This window comes from Rhinatrema bivittatum, chromosome 11 (assembly GCF_901001135.1).
Source record: "Rhinatrema bivittatum chromosome 11, aRhiBiv1.1, whole genome shotgun sequence".
Lineage (NCBI taxonomy): Eukaryota > Metazoa > Chordata > Amphibia > Gymnophiona > Rhinatrematidae > Rhinatrema > Rhinatrema bivittatum.
Window position 1 is genome coordinate 76,009,631 of NC_042625.1, and position 26,653 is coordinate 76,036,283.

General features: G+C 49.1%; 1 protein-coding gene across 1 annotated transcript; it reads right to left on the bottom strand.

Annotated features, from left to right (window-relative positions):
* Positions 1-90: 90 nt before the first annotated feature.
* On the bottom strand, positions 91-26,625 carry EXOSC5 (exosome component 5). The gene is made up of 6 exons (XM_029619044.1): positions 26,205-26,625; positions 22,203-22,316; positions 21,844-21,965; positions 14,477-14,617; positions 11,511-11,600; positions 91-3,145 (listed from the first exon to the last, which is right to left on the bottom strand). Exons 1-6 carry the CDS (start codon positions 26,287-26,289, stop codon positions 3,053-3,055), a joined length of 645 nt encoding a protein of 214 aa, XP_029474904.1. The 5' UTR covers positions 26,290-26,625; the 3' UTR covers positions 91-3,052.
* Positions 26,626-26,653: the final 28 nt, after the last annotated feature.

The window sequence follows — 26,653 nt, forward strand, 5'->3', positions numbered from 1 at the left end:
TTTATGTTACAAAACAAAAAAAAAGTATCAGTGTAGTTACAAATCGCAGTATACTGGCAGTCATGCCTAAAGAGGATCTTCAAAGAGATATCCATGAAAGCATTGCTTTTATTTAAGTACAAGTGGAAGAGGCAGTCATAAATGATGAGATGGACAGGCCTAGTGAAGTGCATGGCAGCGTGTTTACATGTGCAAGAACGATGGTGAGTGTGCATGGTGCATTTCTTTTCATTGTTAAGCGACACTGCTTATTAGCTGTAGTGTTTGTGACTAACGAGTACTGGAGTGTTATGTGTTATCTGCCCATATTGTATGGTAAGTTACGACACCAGGGCAGAGTAGCTGAATTGAGATGCAGCACTAGACCCAAGAAGACAGACAAAGCTAGAAGCACACAAGTATGGCTAACAGTCTTCTGATGATGAACAGCAGAGCAAGGCCTAACAAACTGACCCTCTCACTGCCCCTCAAAAAAAAAACCCGAGACACGGCAGAAAGACAGATGTAAGAAACATGGGAAAATGAAACAGAACTCAAAAGAACAAGGGGCTTCTTCTAAAGATTTCCTATGTCAGAGCGCTTGCTGAATTACTCAAATCCTACTTATTTTCACTTCTATTTTCTCAGCTTGGTAATTTCCTTCAGAGCATGCCCCCCCCCCCCCTCCCCAAGCCTAGCATTTCAGACCACAGCCTGCAGAGCCCCATCTCTTGCTGCGGACAGTCTTTACCCATCATAGGCAGGCCCGAGCTGACACGCTGTCAACAGGGCAGCCCCATCATGGGAATAATTATTTGTGAAGAACAGACAAGCACTCTCCCCCCAACCCCCTCACCCCCCCACCACAAGTCTTTCTGTCAGCAGCGCTGGAAGCTGCTCCAGAGCTTGAAAAGAATACGTAAGGCACAGGAGGAACAGGAGGAGACGTCTGGTGAGAAATGCAAAAGGACTGCTGCATGCTGAGTTAATGAGACTCTTTCCACTCAGGTTTGTCAAAAGTACATGAGGCTCTGGAGAGGTACATGCTGAGGTTTGGGAGGAAAACAGAAGCACAGAATGGCTCAGGGTTACAGTCACTTTTAGGCCTGGATGGCTGGGGGGGGAGGGGGGGGGACACAAACATAGGGATATATAGAGCCTGTCACTTCAGGGGATGGGCACAGGATACAGATTCTGTCATCTCTATGACTGTCGGATGTGATTACTTTTCACAAAAAAAAAAAAAAGGAATAATCCAGCAACGCCTGGCAACAAAATTTCAAATATAAATGGCCTGGCGAAACAAAGGTGCTTGCGATTCCCCCATAGCCAGCCTGGTTTTCAGGACAACCCCAATGAAAATATACACGAGAGATGCATACATCAATCTGGTTCTTAAACTCAGCCCTGCGAAAATGTGCGTCACTAAGGAGGCCCTGAAAACCAGACTAGCCAGGAAGTCCCAAGCATTGGACTAAGAAACCCTGCTCTAGGAAGCCAATTTGCTTGCCTGTAAACAAGGTTCGTCGTAGGCAGCAGAATGAGACATGGGTGCCCTCCAACAGTACACATGTGGACCCAGCTCTCTGAGCTCAGCAGAAAGTCTTACTGAGCATGTGCAGGAGGTCCCGCGTATACACACTGCCTTGTGAGCCCCCCAGGCTCTCCCTTAAGATTTAGTGAGGCAGTTGACTCTCTGGGGAGGCAGGTGGGAATTGCTGATTCATCCTGCTAGCTCTGGAGAACCCTGTTTACAGGTAAACATGCTTTCTGTCAACAAGCAAATTAGCAATAGCGCATGGGGAGTCCCAAGCAGATGGCTACATTGCCAAGCACTTACTGAATCAGGAAGATATCACTAATTGAGAGCATGCTAGCAGGTGAACAGGCTGCTCAAAGTTCCTGACCCTTCAAGGCACGCTGTCGAGACAGCAGTGGCAACTGACCACCAAGCAGCAGCTCTGCAAATGTTTTCAAAGCGCCTGGCTCGCACTGTGGTCGCCGTGGCTTTTACTTGATGAGCCTTGGCAAAGTCCGCGATCCGTAAGGCAGCTAGCGTGAAACCGTGCGCTACGGCAGGCACAGGCGGCGCCGGTCCCGAAGTGCCACAAACAGGCCAGGTTTCCAGGACATTCACCATGAATATGCACAGGATGGAGGCAGAGCATGCAACGCGATCTCCTGCATATTCCTTGTGGTGATCCGTACCATGAAGGCACCCAAGCCAGTGACATGACCTCCTGCCTTGGGGGTTAAAGACTGCTCTGCTCAGGCCAAAAAAAAAGCAAAACAGAAGAGTCTAGGAACACATTTCTGCGGTAGCTCGGTCCAAAGACAAAAACACGGAGCTCAGGAGGCAGTGCACGCATGGGAACTCCCACACATGCTCAGTAAGACTTTTACTGAGCACAGAGAGCTGGGTCCGAGTCGGTGCCGTCGGCCAGCGCCACCCATGCACCATGGCTAATTCATGCCTGCTTGTCGATGGAGAAGAAACCAGATGACAAGACTGATTAGAAAAAACAAATCCTATTTTAACAGCAAATTTTGGAAAAATATTTCCACACACATATAAGGAGCATTTCTTGGAGCAGGCTTCCATGCTAGAAGACTACAAAATGTAAAACAAGCTACTGTCCCCTCAATATTTGTGCTATCGGGTCCCAGAAGCTGGGTTGCTGACTGGCTGCAGGCCCTCGCTGAATGCTAGGATGCCACCAAGTGCTGTGCAAATGACCTTCCCGTTGACCACTGGCCAACTGGCAGCCACCACCACGCACGGGTGTTAACCATGCAAGCATTGGTAAACGTACGGAGGCCGCAGTATCAGCCAGTGACTACTCGGTGTGGTCTGCTGGAAGAGGGCAAAGGCCCCATGAGATGGGCTCGCCTGCTTCCGAGCAACAAAATCACCAAAAAAAAAAAAAAAAAAAGACAGCACGATGCAGCCCCACACCCACCCCTTCCACTGAAGTGGCAACTTCCTGGCCAAGGCTCCCGCTCAGCAACCAATCCCTGCAGAGGGAAAGGAGCCCCCAAAGCGAGACGCTGGGCTTCGTCCCCAGGGGAGGCATCAGGACTTGGAATATTTGCGCTCGACGGAGTCTCTGTAGAACTGGAAGAGCTTCTCGGCTGCCTTCTGGGACGCGGCGACGCACTGCTGCAACTGAAGGGGGGAGGGGAGGAGACAGAAGAAAACAGCGGAGAGGGAGCATGAGAGGTGGCTTATAGGAGAACGGGGGACACTCCCTGAAACCCAACCACCCCCGCAGATTCAAAACAAGTCACAGACGGCTTTCCCCCTCCGTGCACGCTCCCAGCCGTGGAATCTGTTGCCAGAGGACGTGGTCGAGGCGGCGAGCGGAGCGGGGTTTTAAAGGAGGTTTGGACAAGCTCCTGGAGGAAAAGCCCATAACACACTCTTAGCCAGGCAGACTAGAGAAAGCCATCGCTATCCCTGGGAGCGAGTTACAGCAATTAGATCTAGTTTATGGGGTTTGCTGGGTACTTGAGACTGGCCTCTGTCGGAGACGCGATGCTGGGCTCGATGGACCTTGGGCTGACCCAGCGAGAAAGGACAGAAAGCAGGCAGAGTGGAAGAAGAAGGGCCTCAGAGGACAAAAGGAGAAAAATGTAAAACTTAAAAATTAGAGAACAAGAGTTAAAAAAAAAAAAAGACAGTAGGGAATACAAGAAAAAGTCAGAGAGAAGGGATAAAAGAAAAAAAACAAAACCCACTGCAGAACAAAGGAAAAACAAAGATGTAAGTAACAAAAAAAAAAAAAAAAAAAGAAATAGAAAATCAAGCCATGAGCAGTTCTATAGGGGCATCGTAGGCTGGCGACCGAGCGGGCGCATGAACGGAAGCCTCGGCTGCCTGGCGGGCTGAACTCTACCCGACTGGGGCTCTGGCTCACACTCTGAGCATGCGGAGGAACAGCTCTCCCTGTAACAGAGAGAGCCCCCCAAAAAAGTCATTTAACGAGCGAGGGGCCAAGAGATGGGAGGAGAGGGGCCAATACCTGGGCATCTGATCGACAGCAAGCTCCTAACTCAGCCTGCCAAGATTAATTCTGCCTTCCTGGGGACAGGAGGTTTAGACCCACATCAGTACACCGTGTCCCATTAATCTCTGAAGGGAGGGGGTTTCCTAATGCTCATTGCTTCTCCCGCTCCCAGTTCATGCCTTAGTTAAAGAATAATGCTAAACCTTTCAGGGCAGAGGAAGGAGGGAGCAGGGCATGCACTGACTCTGCACCAGACAATGGAGATCTGCATTTAATGTTACAGAAAAGAAAGTCAGAAGACTCAATGAAGCAGATTAGCACAGTGGGGGGGGCTGGAACAGATTAAACACTCCCCGTTCCCCCCAGAGCCCACGCATCCAGCCTTATTAGATACCCAGGAGACGCTGCTTGTATTTCTCTAATTTAATCACTCTTTGAAAGCCCTTCTACTAATGGGGCTTAAGCTGCAAGAGAAGCCATTGCTAGGGCTGAACCTTTCACATCCTTCCTCCTTTCTACAGCTACAGCTGCACTCGTCACCTGGTGCCCAGGTCATGAATTCACACCCCGCCTGCCCCCCAGCAGGTCACAGAGAGTCCGAACACGTGCAGGCACCAGGACCAGAGTGCTTGCAACGCAGATGGGTAAACCAGGGCCCAAGGGAGTCACTCCAAGGTCACACAGAGAAAGTCAGCGACAGGGATGGGGGAAATAATTCACAGGCTGTCACAGAGCCACTGGGCAGACCCACAAACTGCACCCCCACCTCCCCCCCCCAACCAGGACAAACCTGTCAAATAGAGACCATGCAGAAGGGCCCCGGTTCTGATCCCTGGGTCAGCGTTCACACCCTTGGTGGCACCTGGTGGCCAGATTCAGGGCCCCCGGATGAGGACGGTCCCTGCAACGAGCAGACTAGGTATATGTTGGGTTGGGGATGGGGGTGCGGAAAGTGGATATCAAACGGAAAACTCCCCGGGGAGCTGGCGGCCTGGTTCTGACTGAACTGGAAATAGAGGAGGAGGAGGAGATGGAAAAACTGCTGGGGCAAATAAAAGAACTCCCCAGTAGAGACAGAGGTCCTCCGACTCCCTCTCCACCTCTCCTGGCGTTATCACTAATGAGCCAATTTATATGCCCTAGAAACAGATCAGCTGGTGGAGAGAGAGAGAAGCAAAAAAAAAAAACGAAACACAGGGATAAAGATTCACTTTGCTTTCAAATTCAAGTGATTTGCATGAGAAGTGTCAACGGCTGTCAGACGGGGGCTTCGGTATTTTTCACTTTTCAACTCAATTAGTTCCCGCCTGCTGCAGAGCCTGCGTCACCATACAGAGTCACCCCTGACTAATGAGGTTTTATTCCCCTCCCCCCCCCCCCAACACCCCCTCTCAGCCATCAGCCCGAGGCCTCATCGCTAACTTCCAACCTCCACAACGGAAGGAAAAAAAAAAATCCATTCACTGTTCGGTTTAAAATAGAGCCGCTCTGACTCCAGCTCCGGCCCATGAGGGGATCTCTGCCCTGCCCCCTCCCACGCAAAATCAGAGGCGGATGCCTAAAATAGCATTTTAATGAAAAAGTCTTGCGGTAAAAGAACATTTCCCTGATGCAATGGAGCTTTAACAGCTTCTACTGCGAAAACCAGGGTCTCGGTACTGGAACGGCCAGGGGGTGCTGCAGGGCAGGACCGGGGTGCACCGGCATTGACGTGTGTGGGGATGGGTCTCAGCGTCGCTACAGCCGGAGGTACTGCAGGGCAGGACCGGGGTGCACCGGCAGCGACGTGTGTGGGGATGGGTCTCGGTACTGGAACAGCCAGGGGGTGCTGCAGGGCAGGACCGGGGTGCACCGGCAGCGACGTGCGTGGGGGTGGGTCTCGGTACTGGAACAGCCAGGGGGTGCTGCAGGGCAGGACCGGGGTGCACCGGCAGCGACGTGCGTGGGGGTGGGTCTCAGCGTCACTAAGGCCGGAGGTACTGCAGGGCAGGACCGGGGTGCACCGGCAGCGATGTGCGTGGGGGTGGGTCTCGGTACTGGAACAGCCAGGGGGTGCTGCAGGGCAGGACAGGGGTGCACTGGCAGTGACGTGCGTGGGGATGGGTCTCGGCGTCGCTACAGCCGGAGGTACTGCAGGGCAGGACCGGGGTGCACCGGCATTGACGTGCGTGGGGGTGGGTCTCAGCGTCGCTACAGCCGGAGGTACTGCAGGGCAGGACCGGGGTGCACCGGCATTGACGTGCGTGGGGATGGGTCTCAGCGTCGCTACAGCCGGAGGTTCTGCAGGGCAGGACCGGGGTGCACCGGCATTGACGTGCGTGGGGGGTGGGTCTCAGCGTCGCTACAGCCGGAGGTACTGCAGGGCAGGACCGGGGTGCACCGGCATTGACGTGCGTGGGGATGGGTCTCGGCGTCGCTACAGCCGGAGGTACTGCAGGGCAGGACCGGGGTGCACCGGCATTGACGTGCGTGGGGATGGGTCTCGGCGTCGCTACAGCCGGAGGTACTGCAGGGCAGGACCGGGGGTGCACCGGCATTGACGTGCGTGGGGATGGGTCTCGGCGTCGCTACAGCCGGAGGTACTGCAGGGCAGGACCGGGGTGCACCGGCAGTGACGTGCGTGGGGGTGGGTCTCAGCGTCACTAAGGCCGGAGGTACTGCAGGGCAGGACCGGGGTGCACCGGCATTGACGTGCGTGGGGGTGGGTCTCAGCGTCACTAAGGCCAGAGGTACTGCAGGGCAGGACCGGGGTGCACCGGCAGTGACGTGCGTGGGGGTGGGTCTCAGCGTCGCTACAGCCGGAGGTACTGCAGGGCAGGACCGGGGTGCACCGGCAGTGACGTGCGTGGGGGTGGGTCTCAGCGTCACTACAGCCGGAGGTACTGCAGGGCAGGACCGGGGTGCACCGGCAGTGACATGCGTGGGGATGGGTCTCAGCGTCACTACAGCCGGAGGTACTGCAGGGCAGGACCGGGGTGCACCGGCAGTGACGTGCGTGGGGATGGGTCTCAGCGTCACTACAGCCGGAGGTACTGCAGGGCAGGACCGGGGTGCACCGGCAGTGACGAGCGTGGGGGTGGGTCTCAGCGTCGCTACAGCCGGAGGTACTGCAGGGCAGGACCGGGGTGCACCGGCAGTGACGTGCGTGGGGGTGGGTCTCAGCGTCACTAAGGCCGGAGGTACTGCAGGGCAGGACTGGGGAGAGGAGAGTGAAGAAAAAAATCAGACATGGGAAGCAGGCAAACTTCCTCTCAGGGAGAAGGGAAAGGAGAGACCTTATCTGTCTCCTTTTGATCTCCTTACCCTCCTTTTTTTTGTTGCTGCCCGGTCAAGCTCAACCAAGCACCCTGTCAGGGGCCGGGAGCAGGAGCAGAGGGGCCCGCGCTGCTGGTCTGAAAAAGATCCAACGCCAAGCTGCTGCCCCATCCCAGTCCTACCACAATCCTGGATCTCTGCCGCCTGGCATCATCCCTAGGCAGTGGCGACACAGAGGAAAGCAGTGCTGTCTGCCTCCATCTGCAGGCAGGGGGGGGGGGGGGGAACGGACGAGATGAAAGTCCAATTTATTTAGGGTCCAGGAAAGCAGGGTTGAGGTGTGAGGCCTTCAGTACTGGAATAGCAAGGGGTGCTATAGGGGTCCAGGACAGAGGGTGTTGGGGGCAGGTCACCCCAAGCTGCGATTACTACATCGGTTAAAACCGTTAAACTTCGGAGGATTTCCATACTGTACTGCAACATTTAAAATGTTCTCAAATCTTGAATAACTCCTTACTAACTAGGGCTTCCAGCAGGTCACCTACAACCACCACAACTATTACAAAATGCTGCAGCCAGACTATTACTAGGATCCAGGAAATGTGATCGCAGTAGACCCTCGCTGACGTCACCGATATCGGTTACCAGTACAATCCAGAATCTGCTATAAAGTATTAGCGATAATATTCAACATCATCCACTCCAATAACACCGGCCTGATAGGACTGACGCTACAAACCTTGCAATCCTCAGCCAGCACTAGGATCTCAAAATAAAGGACTATTATCTATTCCCACATCTGACGCAACTAAGAGAGCGCAGGTCCACAGCTCTGGAATTCTTTGCCTGAGACATTATGGAATTTACCAGGTAGAAAGAGATTTAAATGCTATTCCCAAACGCATATAATTTAACTTAAAAACATCAGAATATACAGGGCCACAAAAGACAAGAAGGACAAAAGATAATAATCGAATCATGAAGAATAAATCAAAGGAGAGACTGCAAGACTCTCAAAGCTACCCACTGACTAAGATGTGAAAACTCTCATTTTAGTACCCTTTACCTTATGTACTAGATCAATTAGTCGCATGCACTAGAAAACCTCACTTGATAGATATTAATGCCTGCCTATGAATACCACCCCTGTAACCAATCTTTGCTTGTTTGTCTGTCGAATTATAATTGTGAATGTCGCTTTGTAAACCGCTGTGATCTATGCATGGAACGACGGTATCTAAAATGACTGAATAAATAAATACTAAAACAGAAAGGGGGGCTGCACCCCGACCAGAAACATCATTGCAACCCTACCACTAACAAAAAAAACCAAACAAAAAACTTAGGCTTGGCTCCTTACCCCCAGCACACTGCCTGCCCCCTCCCCTTAAACAGGCAGGGCAAAAACATCCCCCTCCCTGACAGATAAAGCCAGTTTCACACACACACAAAACCTGACCCCTTCAGGTCCATCCACTTTGTACAGACCAGTGCTAACCGACACCTCTGGACAGCGGTCACTGTCACCGCATGCCAGATGCCAGCCTCTGCCTCCCGACGCCGTGCTTTCCCTCGGCCAGGGAAGGAACTCATTCCCAGGGGATGCGACTAGAAGCACACACGCAACAGCTTTATCGCCATCGCTTAAACCCAATTAACGGAGAACATTCAATTCCAAACCACCGCCCAGCAAAATTTACTACCGCCAATTAATCAGTGCCCCTCTGGCTGCCTAAAGCAGAGAAATCTCTCATCTCCAGCTTTAATTGCCTTAGCCTGAGTCATTTCGTTTAGATTTTCTGTTTGGTGCCGAATTGGTGGCAAAGAGCCAAGGCAATTACACTTCTGTTTTCAGGTTTTATTTTCCTTCCTCGCTAATTTTAGTGATGATAAAAAAGACAGATCAGCAGGCCTGGAGTCTGAAGACTACCATTTGACCACAGAACAGGTAGAGCATGAGCATGAGCAAAAGCCATGCAAGCTCTCCCGCACATAGGCACAGCCCCGCCAAGGAACAGGTACAGCACCGGCATAAGCTCCATGCACGGATCCAGTAGCAATGCAAGCTTCTCACTACACGGGCCACAGCAGTATGAGCTTCCCTCCATTCACACAGTCCCACCCTAGAACAGATAGGGCATAACACACACACACACACACACACACACCTCTTCAGCAAACAAAAGGTACAGCATGGGCAACAGCAGTGCAAGCTTCTTTCACACACCCATTGCTCTAGTGCAGGCAGTGGCAAGCTGTGCCACCCCCCCACCCCCTCCCAAACACACAGCAAAGAACAGGTACAGCATTGGCACCAACTACACATACACACACACACCAGCATGGAGCAGATACCACACAGGCAGGAACTTTCCTTCTGTGATCTTTCAAGAGTGCTTGCCCAGAAGCTCGTAAAACTCAAGTCAAAACCAAAACATTAAGAAAACAAAAATTCATCTTGCTCTACGTAGGGGAGGTAGGTAACCTCCATCCACAAGCGAGCGAGTGGATTAAAATCTTCCTTAAGGTCCCACAGGGCAGGCTCTGAGCTCTGTGTTCCGATTAGACCCCCTCAATTATGGCAGAAGCATTAACGTGCCCTCCTGCAGGGTCTCCAAATGTAGGTGGGTGGGAGGTGGGAAGGCATCATGCAGGAAGGCCGCTGCTTCGAGTTTCAGCGATTTCACAGTAATCTAGACCCAGAGGTATTACAATTAAACGCTGGGAAGACTAATTCCTTAAGCCCAGACTTTCACGGCACTTCCCTGTAAACGGATACCTCTCAGCCTCCTGTTTTCTTTATATATTGTGTCCCTTGCTACAGGGGTGGAGGCAGCAGGTTTTCAGCTCAAAAGTAACCTTAGGATTATCAAGAGGGGCAAATTAGAGGCCTGTGACAAATATCAAGCCTCGGTAAGAAGGAGACGCAGGAACTGCTGGGGAGCGAGGAGGGAGAGAGGGGTAATAACCAAATAAAGGAACTACTGAGAGAGAGAGAGAGAGAGAGAGAAAAAAGAGAGAAAAAGGGAGAGTGCACGAGAGTCGATTACTTTGTATTATGCTCGAGCCTTGGAAAAGGAGAGTCCTGGGACGGATGCTTTAAACAATGTAAAGTAATACAATTGGGGAGGGCGCGTTTATTTTCATCAAGCAGCTGTCACCGTCCCTACTGAAGACCTGTGTTGGGGATTTTAACGATTACTGTATTGTTCTACTTTATTGCTCTGTAATGTAAGCCACCTTGGATCCCCTTTATGGCAGGGAAGGCAGCCTCCAAGTACAAATAGAAAAAGAAAAGCAGAGACAATAAGCAGAGAGAAGAGCAAGGGGCAGGCAGAGGCGCTAAACAAATGCAGTAATTGCCAAGGAGGGAACCGAAGCAACAGCATTGTTTATAAAAACAAAAACAAAAAAAAAAATTGTTCCATTTTCTCCTCTGCGGAGCTGAACAGCTGGCAGAGAGCATTGAGGAGCCCGAGCTGAAACGCTGTTGACAAAATTCAAAATGAAAACCAGAAAGGAAGAAAATTGGTGCTGCCCCCACCACACAATTGTAATTCAGGGAATGAAGCAGAGGGAGAGAGGGGGGGGGGGATCCCTGCTCCTGCCACAGCAGCTCTCGCCCGCCAGCCAGCGCTGGTTTCTAATCCCTCCTGGGCTGCTTCTTGTTCTGAGCCATTTAACGAGAAAGACAGGAATGCAATCCTGAATCGAAAACACTTTCCAGAAAGAAATGAAAAATAAAAGCAGATCCTCTGGAGAAGGGGGTTTAGCTTTGTTGCTTCTGTTGTAATTTTCAGGTCTGGCTGATTCTGCCCTGGTAGAAGGCTTTGCTGGCTACCGCCATGTCCTCATCACGGCTTCTCGTGCTTCGCCCTCTAACCCTCCTGAAATGTAGTCTCACCTCCCGCCCAGCGGAGCTGAGGCTGCAAGGTAAGGCCCCTGCGAGCAGAGTGAAGCAAGGGCACCCAAAACAGGACAGAGGAAAGATAACTAAGCACTAAGAGCACCAGACTGGTGACTGGGGGGGGGGGGGGGGGGGGGAAGGAAGAAAGATACCATGAGTGAGAGAGGGAGAACAGTGAAAACCCAACCTGGTATTGGTACCGATGTTCAGAACCAGAGCCCCAGGCCCCAACCATGTCCTAATACCCGGCACTCGATGCAGTACCCATGCCAGAGTTTGGAAAACAGAAAGATGTAGCCACCGATAGCCAGGACAGGGGACAGAGGCAGCACTGCTCGCAGGCTTTATATTCCCCTCCTCACCTCGTGAATGGAGTAGGATCCCTTGGATGTGGTCATCAGTACCTTCTTCTCCACGCCCTCAATGGCAAACGTCAGCAGGGCTCTGCTTTCCTGAGAGCATGCAAAAGAGAGAAGGGACCATCAGCAGCATGGAGGTGTGAACACAGCCTTAGCTCTCTAATCTATTTCCATCCTGCAAGAAACTGTGTATTAAAGGTGAAATTACCTCTTACCTAATAATTTCCTTTCCCTGAATACAGTCAGATCAGTCCAGACGAACAGGTTATGCGTGCCAACCAGGAGATGGAGACGGATCAACAGGCTCGCAGATGTCACTCCTTTTTTCACATCCGTGCCGATACCAGCCTGCCAGTATTTCTGTGACAAGCTAACCGCAGACACACTCAATGTAAATCACAATACAAGGGGGGTTTTTTTTTTTCTTTTAACCGATGGACTTCCAGAAGAGGCAGGCAGCCAGAAACTGAAATGAAAGAAGAGTGGGCAAACAGCAGAACAAGAAAGAACTTGGCTGCGGCGAAGCACAGGCATTCCCTATGCTATTCAGCTACCCTCACCCGACCGCAAGGCCATCTTCTGGAGAAGAGAGACACTGAAGGTACCAACAGCACAGGGACTGAGCCGACTGCATTCAAGGAAAGGAAATCAGGTAAGGAGTAATTTCACCTTCCTCCTCATCCAGACAGATCAGTCCAGAGGAAGGGGATGTATCCGAGCTACTCCCTTACAAGGCAGGGTGCTGCCCACGACCTTCAAAAGCCTCCTCTCTAACCCGACATCCAGGTGGCAATGCTTTGTGAAAGTATGCAAAAGAAGACCAAGCTGCTGCTTTAGGGACCTCCAAAGGAGAGACCAAGCCCAGCTCTGTCCAGGAAGACGTCTGCGCCCTCGTGTAGCGAATCCGCCCAGCTGAAATCACCTCCTTAAAACACTGTGCCACCGTAGCCCTAGAGACTGCTTCTCCCCCCTCAAACGCCACTACCCAGGACAAATCGATGATCCGACTCCCTCACACGGCTGTGACCTGAAGATATCCTAAGAAATGTCTCCTCGAGACTGAGGGACCAAGGAAGGCACAGAACGACGGAGGTCGATGAGGGAATCGTACACTTTGGACCTTGTCCTTTGTAACCAACTGCAAAGCAACTCTACCAGCGAGTGCCTGCAACTCCGATAACCTCCAAGTCAAGCAAATAGCAACCAGGAAACCTGCCTTCAAGGTAAACAGCCATACAGAGACAGCCTTCAGAGGAATGAACTGAAATCCTGCCAAGAAGGCCAAAACTAAAGTCAGATCCCAGAGTGGGACCAGAATTTAAAGCAGGAGCCTAACGTGCGTCATGCCCTGCAAGAAATGAGGCACATCTGGATCAGAATATAGTAGTCTACCCCAACTACACCCCCTATAGCAAGAGAAAGCGCTGCCCCCTGCACTTTCGACGTGTTCAGAGCCAAGCGTCTACAGAGACCTTCCTGTAAGCCACCCAGACATTGGATAGATGGTATAGAAGGTTTTCAAATAAACAAATATTGAACGCTCCCCTTCTTGAGCCTCACCCAACAGATCAATTCAGGACTCAAAGCCTTGAACGAGAGAAGCCGATCACATATGGTTTGAGAGAGCAAGCGCGCGTGGAGAGAACGAGAGCGAGCCCTCACCTGGAGTAGATTTAGGGACCAAACTGTGACCCAAAGAAAAAAGCCTGCTCACATCCTGGATGAGGGATTCGCTGGCACAGGGAGTAAGCTCATAATACCAGGCACACAACTTCTGTGCGGAGGTTGGTGAAGGGAGCCCCAAGTCTCTTTATTCCCTTCTCTGCGGATCCTAAAATGGCCGCTGGAGCTGCCACGGTGAATACTTCACTCACGCAAAAAACAGAGGCAATGTCTAACAAGGAGACCATCCTCGGTGCAGCCCCTGATGCAGGTGTATGCTTAGGAGCTGCTGCAGCCTTTAAAAACACCAGGAAGGGAGGGCTGAAATCCCCCTCACTGCACCGCTGCAACAAAATGGCTGCCGCCGATTCCCCCCGCGGAACACGTTGCCGGTCAGCAGTCTTGCCCGCGGATTAGCCCAGCCCGGCAGACTCATTGCCACAAAGGTCTCCCTTTGCTTTCGAACCCTTGGGGCAGTCCTTTGGTTTCCCCTCGCCCACGATCGGCTCCTTCTGAAGGCCGCAGGCTGATCAAAGTGTGGCCTTCTTCCCGCAACGCCATTTTGCCTCCTTGCGGCCTCCCAGCTATGCGCACGCGCGGTCCCCTCCCCCCCAAACGCTGCAAATTCTAGCGACTCACCCAGACTAGAATCCAGCGCAGCCCGGAAGGTCCTATCATGTGCCTCCCACCGCTCGGCCAGCTCCAGCTGCTCTGCAAGGTTTTTGGGGGGCTTTATAGTAAACTCTTTATTGCTGCATTTGAAGACGAACCTCAGCAATAAAAGAGGAAGGCACCCAAAGACGGGGAAACGATTCTCCCCTGCCTTGGGGTCCTGGGAGCCCAAAGCTTTCTCCTCAGAAGCCAAGACTTTCTTCCTTGTTCTTTTTTTTTTTTTTTAATAAGTCTAAGCCATAGGAGCCCGCTCAGCTGAGGAAGGGAGAGTAATCTGTCACCTCAGGAACCTCTCCAAAGTTTTTCTGTTTCAGCCTGCCAGGCTGTGGTCCACAGCACAGGATGCATATGAGGAGTGACATCAAGCGAGCTTGTTGATCTCTGTCTCCATCTGCTGGCTGGCGGGCATAACTCGTGCGCCTGGCCTGATCTGACTGGATGAAGAGGAAGAATTAAATTACAGTAATGAATGGATTTGTGGCAGGGGGCACGGACTCTGCAAAAAGGAGCCTCGTTCCTGAACAGCCTCTCTCTCTTTTACTGTTCTGCCCAGTGCTCTCTTAATACCTCTTTTCCAGTCTTCACTTTCAATCAATCAGCGATGATGCAGGCCTCCCCACGGTAACTTGGCTTACCTTTTCCTGCTTGTCCGTGGGGTCGAGAATAATGCCCCCCTCAGAATCCAGGGCGCAGGTCACGCCGCAGAACAAGGACTTCATGGGCAGTCCGGCATCCAGCAGCCCCATGCAAGCAGCATTCAGACAGCACGCCAGCAGCTGTGGGGAGGCTAGGTTAAGGAGAACCCTCCCCGCGCAGGTGGATTGGTTGCAGAAATAGCCCCCACCCCAAAAAAAAAATAATAAAAAAAAATAATATATTTATATATAAAATCATACAGCAAGCAGTGACCCACATCACATGATCCAGAGCAAACCCAGTGCATGTAGGCAGCTAGAAATGTCAGAACGATAGTTATTATAGGATCACCAAGCCAAGTGACACGGGCACAAGAGAGAGCGCCTGGCTGCATGCACAGGACAGACAGAGCCTTCTCTGTAGGGCACACTATGAGCCAGTCACAGACTCTGTACTTCAGTCCGAGAGACAGAAAGGAAGTTTGCTGCCTCCCCAGTAATGGACAGCTGCCCTGCCACATTTCTCCATGCCACACAGCCTTCGGCCCTGCTGTGGCCTGAGCGGTAAAGAGGAGATGCTCCCCTCCCTAAGAAAAGAGCCAAGTCTCTTCAGTCCTACCGACTAATTACTCTTAACTAGAACTGCAGCTTCATTGATGCTCAGCTAGTAATTGGTCCTTTAAATGCTTCTGGTAGCTTAGAGAGCTGCTCTTACTAGCCTGGCAGGGGCTCCTCTTCCTCCTACTTCCCCATAAGCCTGCTCTTAGTAGGCAAACAAGGGGAAAGAGTAAGGAAATCTCATTAAAATGAAACTGCTAACAATCATCGGAAGGATGAGGCAAGGCAGCCAATGGTTTCCAAACCGATCTGCAGTCTCATTAGCTGCCCTACTGCTGATGGTCATTAGGATTTCTAGGTCACCTCAAGACTGCCGAGAACAAATCAAAATAAATATCGAACGACCTTCTCCAGCACACCAAGCCCCAACTCTTCGCCTGTGCTGCCGTATCCTCACTGGAATCCCTCCTACGAAACAGATGTGACCCGCCCAGAGAGCTCCCAGGAGACAGAAAATCAATGAAACCCACATCACCAGGGCTACATCATCTTTGGATAATTCTTATACTGGCCAATGAAAGGGACCACACAACCTACAAAGGAGCCAACCTAGTTTCAGATTTTCCTTTGAGCATTATAGTAGAGGATGGCAAAAAAGAGAGACCAATTGCTCCACCCAGTCTGCTCAGTTCTCCTTGTCCGCACTGCCAAGAATATATCCCAGGTGCCAGCCTAGAGCAGGACCACTTGCAGGATGACGACAAAAAGTTAGTGTTTGGTGCCTGTTGTCAGGCAGAGGAGCCAGGGCCAGGGGTGAAAAGAGCAGCAGCCACTGGAGCGGGCACAAGCGTCAGCTGTCCAGAGGGCGGAAAAACAGCAGTGACAGCTGGAGAAGGGAAGAGCAATGGAGGCACCGGAAGGAGTGGCTGCTGGGGCAAAGAGAAGGGGGGCATCAAAGCTGCAATGAAGAGCACAAGACTTCCCTACCCCCCCCCCCCTCTAAGATCTGACCTGGCACCCACGTTTTCTAAAAAAAAAAAAAAACCAAAACCTTTTTTCCACCTTTGCTCATAGATAATGTCCATGCAGAACCCCCTTCAGCACCCCCTCCTGTGTCCAACAACAAGGCCTGAAAATATCCAAAACAGCCACCAACACCAGCACGGCTGTCACCCAAACCCCTGCCTCCCAGGTCTCCGTGGCCTTTCCGCATGGTATCTCACCACCACCAACCCAGACAATGCAAGGAGCATGGAGACTGCCAGTCACACCCAGCCACAAGAGGGCATCTGCTTTTCCACTAGGGCCTAGCTCTAGCTCTTATACCTGCAGCCCACCAGATCCAGCTGCTAATTCATTCTTCTGCGCTCTCACCACCTTTTTGCAACCAAGAATCCTCTATGCTTTCCCAGGCCTTCTTGAAGCCTACTACCAAGGGGCATCACCTCACAACCCCTTGTTCTAGAACTTTCTTTCCATTCAAAAAGGTTTCATATCCTTCTGCACCTTCCCACAGAGCTGGAACATTTTTCTGGAAAGCTAAGTGCCAGATTGTTTTATTGTTCTATATATTATTAGCCAGGTAGAAGTGGGAAAGCCAGTGCTGATCCCTGAGAGCAAGATTCAAGAAACAGATCAACTACTGGGGATCTGTCAGGTACTTGTGACCCAGACTGGCCCCTGCTGGAGACAGGATGATGGGTTTGATGGACCTTGGCCTTATGTATTTTTTTTTTTTAAATTTTACATTGTGTTTCCATTCTTCCTACAGCCTCTCTCTCCCCCCCTCACCCCTACCATTTCTTTTGCCAGCCTGAAGCAGCAGCGAAAGCCTACATCACAACCACCACCGGGTGAAAGACGAACCCATAGAATTATTCTGGACAGTGAGCAAGCTCCCAGGACGCCCCCAACCCACCTCACCCAAACCTCTGAATCACAATGACGACAAAATTCTTCACTGATAAAAATCACACATTTCAGAACTATGTCGGACAAGGTCACAATTACAAATAGGTCACAGAAAGAACAAGTCACACCTTCTTGCACGTTCACTACAAGAAGAATGTGTTGATAATTCTCCTCATCAACCTCACAGTTACCGCATGCCAGGTTGGCCCATGCCCTTCCTGGATAATCAAGCAAAATGCCTCCAACACATCATCCACTAGCAGAAGGCCCATCTCCCAGATTGTTTAAAAGAAAGGCAACTGATGAAACCCATCTCAGAACCTACTGATTTCAACAGCAACCACCCTGTGTCTAACCTTTGGTCCCTAGGCAAAAATCATTAAAAAGGGAATCCTATTGCAATGATCTGAGTTCTTGCAAACCTCAAACAGCCCAGACCCATTCAGGCCTCACCACAGCATGGAAACCACATTGATGAGCAGCGTCAACGAACTATGTCTCTGCTTAGCCTGCAAGCAAACAGCCCTGCTGATACTCCTTGATCGTTCAATAGCGTCTGACATGGCAGACCAGGACATCCTAACTGCCTGCTTAACAGACCCTGGCTTAGCAGCTCCGGCACTAGCACAGTTTACGACCTTTCTTCATAACCGTGCACAAATTGGATCACATGGTCAGCCTCATCACAGCTCTTCCCCCTCCCATTAAGAGCTCTGCAAGGCTTTATCCTATACCTTATCTTCTTCAATATTTATACGCCTCCCTCCCACAGGAAAACTAATTAGAGACCACCAGATTACCTACAACTTCTAGGTCAGGGGTGGCCAACCCCAATCCTCAAAAAGCCACAGACAAACCAGGTCAGAATACCCGCAACGAATGTGCATGAGAAAGATTTGCATACAACGGAGGCACTGCATGTAAACCTCTCTCGTGCATCTTCATTCTGGATATCCAGAAAACCAGGCCTGTTCCTGGCTCTCGAGGACTGGAGTTTGCCACGCCTGTCATCCAGCTGCAAATCCTGCATGACAAGCCAGGATAATAATCACCAGCCCACTCAGGAACCATCTCTATAACTGGCTGTGCCAACACAAGCTAAGCTTAAACCTGAAAAAGATCAACATACCATGGATTGAAAGAAAAACTCTCAAGCACCCTCAGCCAAAAGGTGACCCAGGAAGGAAAGCCCCTCCCATCAGCTCGACTCTAGTGTCTGGGCTGGATTCAAACCTTATCATGCAGGCTCAAATCCAAAGAGATACGAAATATGCCTTCTACCACCTCTACTGACTCCGCCCTCTCCTAAATTGCAAAGCCTTTGCGACTGTCATAAAACCAAATCGGTGTTTGCAACTCCTGCAAAACACTGCTGTCCAACTATTATGGAACGCAAACAAAATATGAATGAACTTTGCCAATACTAAACACCCTACATTGGCTCCCAACACCCCATGCCATCAAATTTAAACGCCTAGTCCTGGCCTACAAGCTCCTCAAAGGATGGACTGCTGCCTACCTTAGCAGGTAACTCACCCAGTACACTCCCTCCCACTCGCTATGCTCATTATCCTCTAAGCACTCTCAGTGGTGCCAGTCCAAAAGGAAATTTGAGTTGCCAGTGACAGGAAGGTCAGTCCCAACTCTGTGGAACTCTAGCATCCAACAGTAGAGCAGCTCCTTATGTTCAGAAAACTCTTGAAGATCTGGCACGTTGAAGCTGCAGACAATCTGTATCTTTAATCAATCCAACTCCCCTGCCCTCATCTACTGTATCTGATTGGTCTTCATCCAATCGACTAGTCTCTGTCATCAATGTCTGTATTTTGAAGTGGCAATGCCTTGTTCTAGTTTTGCAACCGACTGGTCCCCCAGCCTTTAAGTTCCATGTATTGCCACTGCAACAAACCAAGCATGCTTTATCATCCTTGTGACAGAGTGGCCCTGTTTCCTCTCTATTTATATGTGCAGGACCAGGCTAGAAGCCTGGTCCACCTTAATTCCACAGAGAATGCTCTATGGGCGGGACCCTGCGAGGGCAGGGAAAAGTCCAGAGGACAGGACCCAGTTGGGGCTAGGATAAGAGTGCAGACTTAGCTGTGTTCAGGAGGTCCCTAAGCCTCCAGGAGGAAGGCAACTCCCGTAAAGCACATTGGCCTATGAGAAGGGAGTGTACACTGACCAAGAAGCAAGGTGTTCTACAGCCCTTATGTTGTAAGTGACTACAATTAAGGTAGGAAGTCGAGAGTTTGTGTTTTCTTAATAAAGTTTTTATCTGCATCAGAAAGGCTGGAATCAATGTGGATTTCTCTCTCCGGGCAGGGAAACTCTGCTCGGTCTCCCACGTATGGTATCATGCATGCAGAAGACCACCCTGTAGGGTGCTCAAACACTGCCGGGAGCCAAGACACAACTCCCATAAGAAGCCCAAAAAGAGAGGGTACGGAAAGTGCAGAGAGCCTAAAGGGAGGCACTGTGGAGGTCACAAATGAGAAAACTGCTGAGAGCCCAGAGGGAGATGCTATGGAGGTTGCAAACGAGGAAACTGTGGAGACCCCAAAAGGAGCCAATGTGTGGCAGCAACGAGAAATCCGTGAGAGCCGTGGTGGAATTGGGTCATGCCTTTTGCAGTTGATTTTGAAGGTTTGGGGGAAACGGAGGTCTAGGTTAATGGGAAACAAGCCTAGCACCTGACAGCTTTCCTATTTGATAGATCCTTTCCCCCTGGAACCACACTGGAGGGGGAGGGGTCCGTATAATGGGAAGATTTGTGGGATGGCCAGAAATGTACATCATTTACTGAAGTGCAACATTTATACCAGTTTCCTCTTACTGCCCTTTTTTCTCCTCCTCGAGCGTGGGGAGGAGCTAAGAAAGGGCAGATCTCTTTTTGAAAGCTATCACTTTCAAGCTGATAAGCTCATGAAACCAATCACCAAGATTATTGCTTTGCTAAATAGAGAGCCCCAAGCGAAGATGGCTTTCCAATCCGCCTGGGAGCAGGATTCAAGGGGCACGATGGAGGATGGAGAATGGGATCAATCTTTCCTTGCTGTCAGTAGAAGCTTTGTTTCCTCTGCAATAAAAGAAAATGGGTAGCAGATACCGTATAGGTGGTATCTTAGGCAGATGTATAAGGGTTCAAGTGATCATTGCTGGAAGGGCTGTGGAGCCAAAGGGTACCTTCCTATGCCCCAGTATCAGGAACCTAAAGGAGGCTGTGCTTGATTTTATATGGCAATGAAGTAGTATTTGAGCTCCCAAAGATCCCATGGTTTGCCTTCTACGTATCCCCTTTGCTGGGGGGGAGTTCTGTGTTTTTTCAGCGCTGGGTCCAGCACATGGTATTAGCCGCCAAATATGAAACTGCTTATTGGTGGCGCAGGCCCTCTGCTCCCTCTCTATCTGATGTGTAATCTAGAGTGGAAAGGGTGCACCGTTTGGGGAAGCTGATGGCCACACGTTATGAACAAATTGCCAGTTTGGAGAAGATCTGGCTCCCATAGATGAGCTTCGAGCATGTGCGACGTTCCTGTGGGGAATGGGATTTGGGTAACATTACTGCTGCACCTGTGTGTTTGTTGAGCAGGTTCCGGCCCTCCTTCATAGGTTTTCGGGTGTATACCTTCTTTGGAGAATGCGTATGTGTTTTTCTTGTTCCTGACCCCTTGTGGTCCTTGGACTTTCGTGGATTTGCTTTGATTGAGGTCTCTAGTATACAAATCTTTCCCTTAGTCACTTCTGTTAGCTTCTCTGCATCATTTCACCCATTGCTGGCTTGGGGGGGAATGTTAGGGTATAAAATGAAAATGTGCACACAGGTTTTGTTAAACTTTATTGAAGTACTTCCCTGATCATGTTAGATTGCCATAATCAATGAACAAGGCTTTCTGGTTCGCTTTTGTTATGACTAAATTATATTAAAAAAAAAAAAAAAAAAAATGGAGAAAGGCTGGAGTCAGTGTGGATTTCTGTCTCTAGCTAGGGAAACTCCACTCGTTCTCCCACACTCCTCTACTATATTGCTTTGCCTTCACTTGAAAGCAAGTGGTCCCCTTGTTGGTAATTTCTATATATGGCCAGCTATAGTGCCTAGTTATATTTATATATGTTTGGTCTCATTAACCTAATCTTGATGCTGCATAATTTAACTGCTACAAACTCAAAACCTATTGTAGAACCCGCTGGTCTCTAGGACCCATGACAGACGGATTTACAGGAGCATCCCTGTGTGGTGCACTGCTGCCCTCTTTGGGCCACTTGTGAATACTACACACTTCCCCCACCCACTAAGGCTACATATTTTGCATGGCAACGCAAGGAAACTAGTAATTTTCACCCTAGCAAAGCAGGCTCCCACATAAGCAGCCAGAAACCCAGACCCATCCACTATTGTCCATTTTCCTTTCCTGCTCCAATATCACAGACCCTAGTTCAGCTCTGGCTTCATCCTGTTCTCTGCCACAGAGGATACGCTGTACCTGTCCTGGGCTTTCCCCTTGCTTTCTCACACTGCTGAGGGTTCTCTGTACAAGTTAGGAGCTTTATCTTTCGCTTCCCTACCACTGATAATCCTCTGCGCCTTTCCCATGCCTTCTCCAAATGCTACTTTTGGCCCAACAGCTCCCCTGGTTGTTTCACACATCGATCTCTTCCTCCATCCTCCTCTAGCTGGCTTATTCTAAAATCTCTTTTCCACCTCGCTTTTCAAAAATTAAATTTCATATTAATATTTTGCTAGAATTCACAAAGCATTGACTATATTTCAACTTTTTTCAGAAGAGGGCAACACTTTTCTGAAAAGAGATTAACACTATTTTTCTGCACTTTGGTTGAAAAGGGCCCATCCCACCAACTGTATCAAGGAACAAAAATGTTCACGGTCAGGGAAAGGATACAGAGCCTGCATCGCTGACAACTTGCAAGACTATGGTGATTGAGGTCCTAGGGTGCAGCGCTGTCAGCACGACGGCTTCGCATGTGTTCCGGATCATCTGCTCCTGGTTCTTCTCTTGCACGGCTGGGGGGCAAGAAGGAAGAGAAGTGATGAGGACCCCTCTGCCTGCGATCTCTTCCACCATCTGACATGCAAAAAAACAAACATGCAGCATCCCATACTTCCCATTCATGCAGACCCCTAGTTCAGTATCATATACACCATCAAAGACACGAGACGTAGCAAGTTCTTTTCTGTCACACTGGCATGGCGATAAATCATCATCGTGGTGCAGTCCCACGCCATACATCTCTGTTTTACCTGGCAACCCGACTTTTGGCTTCAGAATGACTTCCAGCGTTGCCTTGTCAAAGATTTCCTTACTGACTTTGACTTCTGCTGGACCGTACACACCCGCAAGAACTGATGTATCACCTGCAGAAGAAGGGGAAAAAAAAAACAAACATCCATCCATTCACAATCTATTTTACCCATAAGCGCCTAAACACAAATCTCCGGCCATCTGTAAAACTTCCATTCCCATCTCCTCACCTTTTCTCAATAAGCAAAGCTATGTATGTAATGTATGTTATGATGGTGTTATTTTGATGTTTCCGAATGACGGTATAATAAACTCATTAAATAAAAAATAAAATAAAATGTAGTCCAGGAATGGCCCTAATTAACAGTGTCATCTGTCCCAGACTGTAGCCTACCAAATAATATGTATTTGTGGGTGTATTAGAGGGGTAAGGTACATGGTGTGAGAAAAGGAGCAGGGCTACCCTTCTCCCTCAGTACTGAAATTATGCAGCATGTGCAGGCCAGTGCCATGCACCAAAAAGGCAGAGAGCCCTCTCTAACATGCACATCTCGGCCCTGGTTCCAAATTAGTTGGAAGCCCAAAGGAGGGGGAGGGGTGGAATGCCAGGACACAAAAAGTAGGCAGAGGCCTACTGGACACAAACATGAGAAAGTGACCCACTTCTTCCTTTCCCCTAGAAAGGGACCTGAGGCCACATTTACTAAGGATTTCCCCTATAAACACGTGGAATGAAACTAGTTTTGGAGGATTCCTTTTTTTGTTGGACTAACAATTCAATGCAAAAAAAAAAAATGTGCACAATATTCACAGAGGACTGTAAACCTTTTATTTTGAATTGTTTTCATGGGGTAACCGAAGGCTGCTACAATCAGGCCGATGCAATATCAGTGCAGGGAAAACTGGCACTCATGATTGAGCGCCTGCTCTCCCAGCACGTGCCGATAGACTTCTCCAGGGCGCCCGATTTAATATTTAAAAATCGGCTGCCACAGTAAAAAGGAGGCGCTAGGGGAAGTTATGTGCCCCTAGCACCGCCTCAGCACAGGTGCCCAGGAGAGGTCAGCTGTGCACAGCCACAGGTTAGGAAAACTGGACGCTCAGTTTTACGAGCGTCCCTTTTCCTAACCTGACCGCTGGCTCTTTACTTACTTATTTTTTAAATTTTCCTCCAACTTAATAATGCTATGAAGATGCCTAACACCTCAGAGAGCACTCCAATGAAGTTTTGTGTCTCTCAAACTTTTTTGTCTTTCCTCTCTCTCAGACCACAGGTTTGCACCTCTACCATCTGCTGGAGACAGAGAAATACTGCTGGTAGGGATGGACTGATCTGGGGTATGAACAGGAATACGTATTTCACTTAGTCACTCTCCAGCAGCAGAGGTTGTAGATTTATTTATTTATTTAGGGTTTTTATATACCGACTTTCTCGATATACAAATCAAATCAAGACGGTTTCCAAAGAACAAAACTTTCGCCGTAAGGCGTTACATTAAACAATAGATATAGTATTGAACAGGTAATGTGCAGCTTTACATTAAACAATCCACATATTGAACAAAAGAACGAAAATCAATAAATATTAAAAATTAGATGTGATAGATATATACAATATATGACAATAATATTGTCAAACAACATGAATAAATGATAGGTAAAAGATCTTTTGATTTTCCAGTTCTGAATTGTTTGCTACTGCAAGTGGCACCCGCGCCATGGTTCTCCTGCACAACACCATGATGTAAGTTGTATGAGCACATATCACTGGATCCTACTACAGCTACCCACATGGAAAAAAAAAACAAACATTCATGCTTCTCTATAAATATTGTGCACATAAAAAAAAAAAAAAAAGATGTAAAAGATGCTACATTGGTGAAACAAGCTAAAAATTAGGGCAAGAATCAATCTTCATAACCAATATAAAACATTACAGAGAAAACCCAGAACGAAAGCTCAGTGTGAACATGCCCCAAAGGGAGACCATGCCCTTAATGACCTCACAAGCAGGAGGGAACTAAAATTGGCCTTTTCACTCAGATACAGCAGTCCCATCACCCCCATCCTCCTCTATATTGAACTCTGACATATGCAGACACCTCAAGACCTATTTAAACTACTTAAACCTAGTGTAACTGCATTGTTTCATCAAGGACCTGATGAAGAGAGAGGATAACTCTTGAAAAAGTGTCACAGATGTATTAAGTCCATCCAATAGAAAAAAAGGCCTCCCCTAAAAAAATGTTTAATTCCACAGATACAAAATAGACTAATGTAGCAACCACAGTTTTTTTCTCCATATTCACAAAATAGGAAAAAAAAATCCTTTAATAAAACAGGGCTGGTGGAAGCATTAGCCATGCACCTAGAGCGCCAGCAGTTTGGGGGCGCCGACGGCACGGCTTCTCCTTCCCACCAAAGTGGCCTAGAAGAGGAAGTGGTGGGCCCGCGAGCACAGGAATAAGAAGAGGCTATGCAGTCCTGGGTCAGAAGCATAAAAGAAAAACAAAAAAACAAACAGTAGTACATACTGTGGTATGGGGGCACAAAAAGAGCAGTATCAACAGCACCTCCCCCAGTTCAGGAAACAGTGCAGCAGCAGCAGCAACGTGGCCCAAATTAAAATGACGAGTTCTGTCTGCTGCGGGACTGAAGGAGGAGGCTGCCGCTGATGGGGAGGAGAGAGAAAGTGAGCATATCTGTGTATGTATGTATTTGTGTGAGAGCATACCTGTCTCTGTGTGTCTGTGAAAGAGCATGTCTGTATATATGAGAGGAGAAATACTGAGCAGAAGCTCCTCTCCCCTGCTAATCCACAACAATTTCAAGGCATCTGGAAATCAAAAGTTCCCAGGTATGGACAGCAGGAGTTTTATCCTTTTTAACTTTTAGATATTGGGTGGTGTTAGTGTCTGCTGTTTTGAAATCTTCTATTGGTCTTTGGAAAAGTTAAAAAAGTTTTAAATTATTAGATGTTATTCTATTTGTCAGTTGCTTTAAAATAGTATTTTTATTAGTATGGTTTTACTTTTATTAATTTATATTTCCTGATTTTATTATTTTATGTTTTATAAGGAATTGTAATTCTGTCTTTCCATTGTACTACATACATAATCTGGCTTGTGGTTTACAATTCAGTTTTTGTCTCACTGTTCGTATTACTACTTTATGGTCACTTCATTTTGCATTTGGTAAGGGTCTGTTTGTATTTTGCATGTGGCTACTAAAATGGTAAGAGGTCTTTGTTCTAAAGCATATGGGGATAGACAAAGACCTAGAGGAAAGGCAATATAGGGGAGATATGATAAAGGCATTCAAACATATCAAAGGTTTCCATGAACAAGAGGTAAGCCTTTTTCAATGGAAAGGAGGCTCTAAAATCAGGGGTCATGAGATGAGGGTGAAAGGGGGTAGACTTGGGAGTAACCTTAGGAAATCTTTGTTTACAGAGAGGGTGGAGGATGTGTGGAATGGCCTCTCAGTGGAAGTGGTGGAGATAAAAAGTGTCTGAATTCAAGAAAGCATGGGATAAACACAAGGGATCTTTAAGGAAGTGATGAGAATTATCATGCTAAATTAATTGGACGGATGGGCAGACTAGATAGGCCATAGTCTTTTTCTGCCATCTAATTTCTATGTATAACTGAGTCCATGCATTCTGCTAGTGTGTAGGGATCTATTGCAGCTTGGCTTTTTCTGTTTTCCTAATAGTAGGTGTATCTATAAGTTTCGCCTAGAGTGTCTAATCCCCTTGCACCGGCCCTATACAGGTCCCATTGGGCACAGGCAGGGAGAAAGCTGCCCTAGTCCTTCCTTCCTTCCCTGCGACAAATCAGAGCAAGGGCTATATAATGAGATGATTCTGCTCCTATGTGGGAAAAGAAGGTTGATAATTTAAGAGTTCTCCAGAGAAACAGAGCGGTATAATAGAAGAAGCAAGATTCCATCGCTCGGCAGGGACACAAAGCGGCATAGTGAAGAGCCTCTCCGTACCTCACCTTGCAGGAAAGCTGCAGAACCATCGGGTCTGGACAACAGATTTTGCTCGCAGGCGAAATTTCGCAAGCTTCGACCCAGCTCCATCCTCGCAGCTCACTTCCGGCCCACTGTGGGGCAAGCGGCGTGGTTCAAACCTCACGTTCTACGTCACTTTCGTTAATCCTGAGTGGGGGGGGGGGGGGGGGGTCACTATCCTTATGGTCTTCCGGTTTTCTGAGAGGCAGCGGTCCAGATCCCACGTCACAGTTGACGTCACTTTCGACCCATAACTGGAGATACGGCGCTTTTCTAACCTGGCGAGTTTCTGCTTCCGGTGTTACCGCGACCGTGAATCTTTCAGTCTTCTAGTACACGTGTGCGCTTTAACAACAACCGAGCAACCGCCGGCTGATTGGTGAGAAAGTCGCCTCTTCCTGCGCTGCCCGCGGAGATTGGCTGAGAGCGAGGA

Bases quoted from the DNA above. Each gene is read 5' to 3' on its own strand.
- EXOSC5 (XM_029619044.1), bottom strand. From the start codon at position 26,289: ATGGAGCTGGGTCGAAGCTTGCGAAATTTCGCCTGCGAGCAAAATCTG. The intron at 22,317-26,204 runs GTGAGGTACGGA...CTTCTTCTGCAG, and splicing joins TTCTGCAGCTTTCCTGCAAG to GTGATACATCAGTTCTTGCG. The intron at 14,618-21,843 runs GTATCCTTTCCC...GCCTCCCCACAG, and splicing joins TTGTCAGCGATGCAGGCTCT to CTGCTGGCGTGCTGTCTGAA.